General features: G+C 48.8%; 1 protein-coding gene across 1 annotated transcript in view; it reads left to right on the top strand.

The window, feature by feature from the left end:
* Positions 1-6,428: 6,428 nt before the first annotated feature.
* LOC106723199 (protocadherin gamma-A4-like) overlaps positions 6,429-8,056 on the top strand; it is a 7,527-nt gene continuing 5,899 nt past the window's right edge. Inside the window, exon 1 of the mRNA XM_014527090.1 lies at positions 6,429-8,053. Within this exon, the coding sequence (XP_014382576.1) occupies positions 6,429-8,053 (1,625 nt within the window). The remainder of the gene's footprint in view (positions 8,054-8,056) is intronic.

Raw genomic sequence — 8,056 nt, 5'->3', positions numbered from 1 at the left:
GGTCAGACTCGATGATCTATTGAGGTCCCTTCCAACCCTAGCATCTATGAATCTATGAATCTACCAACTATTGTGCTTTGGGTCTGTCCATGGAGCCAGTTCCCCAGCCATCAGACTGTGAAATTTTCTAAGCCGCAATTCCCCAATTTTTTCCATGAGGTCATCATGGGACACCAGGTCAAAGGCTTTCTTGAAGTCCAAAAATATGATATCCACCCCTTCTCCTTTATCCAGGTGATGCGTCGCCAGGTCATAGAAGAAAATCAGGTTGGTCAGACAAGATCTACCCACCACAATGCCGTGTTGGCTTTCTCTCAGAAATTACTTTATGTTAGGATGTTGATAATGGTTTCCTTGATGATTTTTTCCAAGATCTTTTCAGGAATTGAGGTCAAGTTAATTATCCTGTAGTTCTCTGGATCTTCCCTTCTCCCTTTTTTGAAGATAGGCACCACATTGGCCCTCTTCCAATCATCAGGCGCATTGCCTGAGAGCCACGACTTTTTTAATATCCTCACTGTAGGCTATGCTATAATGTCACCTAGTTCCTTTAGCACTCTTGGGTGCACTTCCACCGGGGCTGGCTGATTTGTGAATATCCAACATCTTAAGGTGTTCCCTCACAAGATCAGTGGCAGTGATGGTCTCAGTTTCACCCTTCCCCTGGTGATTCTGCCTCTTGTCAGGCAGGGTGATCCCACTGGGCTGATGGAAGACCAATGCAAAGTAGTTGTTAAGGAGATTGGCTTTTTCCTGGCTGTCTGTTATCAGCTGCCCCACTTGGTTGAGTAAGAGTCTAATGTTACCCTTGTTCTTTTTCTGACTTTCCATGTATTTGAAGGACTTTTTATATTCCTTGATTTGAGTGGCCAGTTTGAGCTCAGTTTCAGCCTTGGCTTTCCTAGTTTGCTCCCTGCAGGTGTGGTCAAGTGCTGAGTACTCCTCCTTAGTGGTGTTTCCCATCTTCCATTCTTTATAAACTTCTTTTTTTAGGTGCAGGAGGTCCTTGAGTTCCCTATTGAGCCAAGGAGGTCATCCTGCCCTTTTGTTACTTTTTCTGTGGGTTGGAATGGACTTCGCTTTTGCTTCAATGGTTGCATCCTTGAGGAATGACCACTCACCATGGACATTCCTCCCTGCCAGATTGTGGTTTCTCAGGGTCTGAACAACTAGCCTCCTAAGCTTGTGGAAGTCGGCTTTCCTAAAGTCGAGGACTTCCATATTGCTGACTGACTTGCCAGCTTTGTGGTGAATAGAGAAAGTGATCAACTCGTGGTCACTCAGCTTCCCTGTTCTCAGGTCACTGACTAGATCATCCCCTTTGGCCAATACTAGGTCCAGCAGTGCCTTCCCCCTTGTCGGTCTGTAGACTGCTTGAGACAAATAAAGCTCGTCAATACTTGAGGAAGCACTGCAACCAATTGAATTTGTCTAAGTGCTCTTCCCATGAGATGTCAGGGTAGTTAAAATCACCCATGACAACCGTACACTGAGAGCGTGCAGCCTCAGCCAGTTCCCTGGCTCTTGCTCTTGATTAGGAGGTCTGTAGTAGAATCCTACTGTTATATCCCCTTCACCACGATTCACTCAGCAACTTGAATAATGTCACAGCTGCTGCACTGCGGAGCTGGAATCAAAGCAGGACGCTTCCAAACCAGACATAAAATCAGCTTCCCCCCTTAATACATGCACCCTAATTTTTTTTTTGGGGGGGGGGGAGTGTGATTTTTGGAGAAGAGGGGTGTGTTGTATGTGAGAAAATATTGTAAATTAAAAAGGCTTCCAAATCTTTTCACTCAGCCTTTGTGATCGGTGACATTTAAGGTTAGTTTTCAAGTATACTGTACGCACAATCATTCCACCAAACCTCAGGATTGAACACAGTGAAAAATGATTCTTCACTTATGAGACTGCTCTGGGGTTTGGTTATTGTACAAATGCAGAAGGTATGACATTTTATGATGGCTCTTCCACCTCACTAACAGTGCCAGGATTTCCTGTGTAGCCCCGATTTCTTCCCTGCCATCTTTAACATGCCACATAATAGCTATCTTCTCCCACAAGTAAGCAGCACCTTATTTGTTCTAAATAATCCCAAAGACTTTTAAAAGCAGCCGATGCTACAGCACAAACATGTGTACAAATACCCTCATTGTGAGGGACTAAGAAAATTCACATTAGCTTGTCTTAATGCACATTAACTGAAGAGCACAGTTTTTAAGTGATGCTTAAAGCCCATTAGCCTATTTTAATGTGCATTAACTCTAAATAACATGCGGTTTTTTTCAAGTGAAGCTGTAATGCACATTAAAATAAATGAAGCACCTTTGTTTTTCCAATGTTAAGGGTCATCCCAGGCACTGATTTGCTGGAGAGAAGCACTGAAGGGCCATTTGTACATCCTCCTCCAAATGTGCAATGACAGCACAATCATTGGGGTACTGAAGTTCCACAGTTAAGGCCCATGTAACTTTGGTTTTGGCAAAGAGGAGGGAGAAATTGAAATGTTTCCCATCCTCCCATCCATCCTGTACTTGATGCTGATGCTATGTGGCAGGCAGTTACAGATGAGCATCTGGATGACCACAACAAAGATGGAAGAAAAAATTGGTGTGATCACGCAACCCCCTTGCTGCCAGTTCGAGTGACAAAGGGCTCCATAACAGAGCCAGTGCGTAAGATGGGAGGCAGTGATCTGGACATGAAAGGATCGGGTCTTAGGGTGGTGATGATAAATTTATCTGGGGAACCAAACTTCCATAAAATCTCCCATAGAGCCTCACAGTTACAGAGTCAAAGGCTTTGGTCAAATTGAAAAAGGCCATATAAAGTTCCCGATGTTGTTCTTGGCATTTTTCCTGGATCTTCTGGGTCACAAAAATCATGTCCATGGTTCCTCGCAATGCTCTGAAACCACACTGAGACTCAGGAAGCATTTCGTTGGCAAGAGGTTCTGCAAAATTTGGTTCTGCAAAATTTGACCGAGGAGCTTCCCAGCGATAGAGAGGAGGGCAATACCTTGATAGTTTCCACAAAGACTTATATCCATTTTTAGAAATGGTGACAATATTGGGATTCTTTAGGTCAGTGGGAATTTCCTCAGTGTCCCATATTTTGAAAAACAGTGTGTGGAGCTTGTTGGTCATATTTTCCCCACCAACTTCAAAGACCTCAGCTGGTATGCCATTAGGGTCAGATGCTTTGTTGTTCTTCATCCAGTCTTACCAACTGGCAGACTTCTTCAGAGGCTGGTGGACTGGCAAGTGTTTCCCTTACTGGATGCTATGGGATGTATTCCATGGTTTCATCAGTCACCCTCAATTCTTGGTTCAGGAGCTTCTGGTAGTGCTCACTCCAGCAGTTTTTGATGGACTCGTATTTGAGGAGTGTGCTGCCGTCTTCATTTCTAGGTTGGTGAGTCCAAAAAAACTTGGTCTGCACACAACCTCAACTGGTCTGAAGAAGTTCTGCATGTCATGATTGTCAACAAACTGTTGGATTTCTTTTGCCTTCTCTTCCCAACATTAGTTTTTGATTTCTTGTATCTTCGTCTCAGCTTCAGCTCTAAACTGTCAAAAAGTTCCCTGCTCCTGCCTGCACATAGGATGGTTTTGCCACAGAAAGCTTTCCTCTGTTTCCATCAAACTAGTCCTGATGATGCCAGGTGATAAAGTTAATTGATTCCATGCAAGCCTCATGGATTGTTTTCTTCATGTCATTCTTCCTCAACATAAGTGTTACCATTTTCAATCCTAAAATTGGCAAGTTTCTTTCTGAGATATGTTTGGAGGGCTTTTAGGTGTCTAGGAGTCTAAAGGCATCTGATGTTGTACTGCTTTGGCCTGATTTGGGTTGCTTTCAATGTTTCAGCACAACCCTGATGGACCTGATGGATTTAACTAAGTGATGATCAGGTCAGCAGTCGTCCGTTCCTCTCATAATATGCATGATATAAACTGCTTCTGGATCACATGTTCTTACAATGGTATAGTTGAGGAGATGCCAATGTTTCAAGTGGGTCGCCATGTTGTTTTGTACCTGTCATGTCTGAAGCTAATGTTAGCTCTGTACATTTGCTGAGTAAGAGGATGCTGTTGGAATTGACTTTTCTCATTACTGTCCTTCCGAATGGTTCCCCATATACATGTTCAAGATCCGACCAGCTCTCACACTAAAATCGCCAAGGAGGATGATCTTATCCTCTTTCTGGATGATAGGATTTCACCAAGGTCAACATAAAACTGTTCTTTCTGTTCTTCCTTGGCATTAAGTGTTGGGGCATATGCAGTGATGATGGTAGCAAACAAATTGTTGATCAGTTGGAGGCAGAGAGTCATGAGGTGCTCATTAATGCCAACAGGGAATTTGATCGGTCAGTTAACAGTCTGGTTCTTAATGGCAAAACCAACACTGTGTGCTCGCCTGTTGTTTGCAGGTTTCCCTTTCCAGAAGAACAAATAGCTACCCGCCTCCTCCCTCAGTGACTTCAGACTGCACCTCTGGTCTCACTGGGAGCAGTGATATCGATGTGTCATGAGAGTTTTCAGGCAACAACAGCTATTCTATGTTCAAGTCTGTCACTGTTCGGGTCACCTAGTAAGGTTCGTACGTTTCAGGATGGAAAGGACATTTTTGTGTTTCAGCCACAATTCCAGTGACCTCACCCCCCTCCCTCCCTCCGGAAGTGGTTATCCAGTCAGGTAAGATAAGGTGGGACAGCCTATGTTCCGTGCACCTTTTCTAGCCCCCTCCTCATGCAGGGTGAACAGAGGGCATCCTAAAAAGGACTGCTCAGTCAGGATCACAGTTGCAAAATCACCCTCCTGTCCCATTCCAAGGGTGAAGCAAGGAACACGTGACTGCCACCTGCATGTGGATCTGTGATTAAGGACTCCTGGTGATCACTTTATCTGTCCCCATCACCACTCATCCATTGCCGTGGGACTTTTTAGTTGTTATGGGTATTGGTGATTGGTTATTGTGGTAGATGTTGGATCTAGTGAGAGAAGCCTGAGTGTGATTTATTTTACATGAGGAGGTTGTTGGGCTTCAGCAACTGCGTGGATCTTGGCAGAGGAGAAACCTGTGTCCAGTGGCAAAGAGATCCAAGATGACTGGGGTTACGCTTCCACTGCAGTCTTCATGTGCTTCTGCAGCGATTCAGAAGTATACCTTCTTCTTTCACCTACTCCACTCCTGAGGTCTATATGTTATGTTGTTCTGGACTTCTCTTCTTTTCATACCTCACCCTTGACCTTATTGCCATGGGTGACCCCAGCAAGTTGGTGTTACTCTTAGGGTCATCTCCACTCCGTCAAGGTGGCAGTCTATGGAGAGGGCCATCATGTAGCTGCTTATCCATTTTTATTATATTTGTATGTAAAAGGTATAAAAATCCTGTGGCAGGACTGACTCCCTTCTCAGTGGCTGGGGTCTCAGGCGTCTGCTCAAATGGTGAGTGGGCTGCTTGCCTCCACATTGTGTTACTTGAGTCCCCCCCATCATAACCAGCCAGCAAGGCAGAAAACCCGAGCTGCACAATGCCAGTTTCTCTGCCCCGAACACTGTTCTGAATTCCTCCCACCCTGCGCGATGCAGGCATCTCGCCGCCGCGGGAAGTTGCCAAGTCCCCCGGATCCCGTAGCTACAGACTTCCTGAGCCCCACAGACTGTGCCGCCCCGCCCCGCCCCATCTTTCCCTCTTTCTGTCCCAAGCGGCTAGGGGAGGCAGCGGAAGCTGGAGAAGGGAGGGAGTCTATCCTACAGTTGCCTCTCCCTCTCTTCCCTGTTCATATTTCCTTTGCTTTTCTTCCAGCTGTTTTTCAGTCTCGGAGAAATAAATAAAACATAGCAACTAAAACAAAGCAGTTAGAGACCTGGACTGGGTTCACCAAAAGAATAAATATAAACCATACCTCCACCTCCTGATCTGCTAAACACTAGGAACACTAGGAAATACTATTTCCTTCCTTACTGTCTCATTTTCCGTGCAACCATATGATTTCACAGACATTTCACATTTAGTTTTGAACAATAAATTAGATTTTATAAGTAGACTTAAATAATTAAAATACACTATATCTTTAGAAAACGGAAATATTAAAACCGGAAAAAGAAAATAGAGGACACGAAGAAAAGAAGTGAAATATCTATGTAAGCCACTGCAATTACTGGTTGAAACTCGGAGCGCCGCTGTTCACCAATCAAGGCAGGGAAATGCGCCGAGAAATCCAGGCAGCCCAGAGCCGCAGTCACAGAGATCACGAGCAGGCGCACGGTCCCTCCGGCGGATTCCAAGGGGAGCTCCGCTTGAGAAACACTCCGAGAAACCGGCAACTTTTAAGGGCCAGGGACTGCTGGGGCTAAGGACTGAGAGCTGAGCGGTTGGGTGACCAGAAGACAAATTTCGATCAGTAAACGGACTCGAAATGGCGAAAGCACAAAGGCTGCGGCGCTGTGCAGGGCGAGCCGTGCTGTGCTGCGTGGTGCTGACCGTGTGCGGGGCCGCTGCGGCCGGGCAGATTCGCTACTCGATCCCCGAGGAAATGCAGAAAGGCTCCTTCGTGGGCAACATCGCGCAGGACCTGGGGCTGGAGGCCAAGGCGCTGTCGGAGCGCGGCGTGCGCGTGGTCTCCACAGGTAGGACACAGTATTTCGCATTGAATGTAAAGAGCGGCCATTTAATCACGGCGGAGCGGCTAGACAGGGAGCAGCTGTGCGGCCGGGCCGAGAAGTGTGTCATCAATTGTGAGATTATCGCAGAGGACAGAATGGAAGTTTTCATAACTGAAGTCGAACTCACAGATGTGAATGACCATGCCCCGAGCTTCCAGGAGGGGAAGCTGGAGTTCAGGATCAGTGAGACAACTGCCGTGGGAACACGGTATAGTCTGGAAGAGGCGCAGGATCCGGATGTGGGGATTAACTCTATCCGGGACTACCAGCTGAGCAGCAACGAGCACTTCTCTCTGCATGTGCAAGCGGGAGCTGCTGGGGATAAATACCCCGAGTTGGTGCTGGAGAAGCCCCTGGACCGAGAAGAGCAGGCTGCTCACGACCTCATCCTCACCGCCACTGACGGCGGAGATCCGGTCCGCTCCGGCACGGCGCGGATCCACGTGGTGGTGCTCGATGCCAATGACAACGCGCCCGTGTTCAGCCAGCCGCTCTACCGCGTGAGCGTGCGGGAGAACGTGCCCGTGGGCTCCGCGCTGCTCACAGTTAGCGCCACGGACGCGGACGAGGAGCTCAACGCTGCAGTCGCCTACTCGCTGCGGAAGACGAAGGACAAAGCGTCTGAGACCTTCCAGGTGGACTCTCGGACGGGAGATATCGTGACGGTGGGGACTCTGGACTACGAGGAAGAGGCCGTCTATGAATTGGAGGTTCAGGCAAGGGACAGTGGAGACCTCTGGGCCCGGGCAAAAGTGCTGGTGACTGTCCTCGACGTGAATGATAACGCGCCCCAGATCACAGTCACCTCTGCTGTCAGCTCCATCAGTGAAGACAGCCCGCCAGGGACTTTGGTAGCGTTAATACATTTAGAGGATCGGGATTCTGGCAGGGACGGGGAGATCATGTGGTCCATCCCGGACCACTTCCGGCTGCAGAAATCCTTGGATAAATATTACACTTTAGTGACGGCCAGAGACCTGGACCGGGAGCAGGTGGCGGATTACAACGTGACGGTCACGGCCCGGGACCGCGGGGCGCCGCCGCTGTGGTCCGCCACGACGATCGCGGTGCAGGTGTCGGACGTGAACGACAACGCGCCGGCCTTCAGCCAGGCGGCCTACAGCGTGTGGGTGAGCGAGAACAACGCCCGCGGCGCCTCGGTGTTCTGCGCGCGGGCGGCCGACGCGGACTGGGGCGACAACGCCCGGGTGACGTACTGGCTGGCGGAGGGCGAGCTGCAGGGCGCGCCGCTGTCGTCGTGGCTGTCGGTGCAGGCGGAGAGCGGCGCGGTGCATGCGCTGCGCGCCCTGGACTACGAGCAGGTGCGCGAGATCCGCTTCGCCGTGGAGGCGCGGGACGGGGGGGGGGCGGCGGCGCGGCC

This window comes from Alligator sinensis, unplaced genomic scaffold (assembly GCF_000455745.1).
Source record: "Alligator sinensis unplaced genomic scaffold, ASM45574v1 scaffold1278_1, whole genome shotgun sequence".
NCBI lineage: Eukaryota > Metazoa > Chordata > Crocodylia > Alligatoridae > Alligator > Alligator sinensis.
The sequence above is the reverse complement of the archived record's forward strand: the minus strand, read 5'-3'. Positions and strand labels throughout refer to the sequence as shown.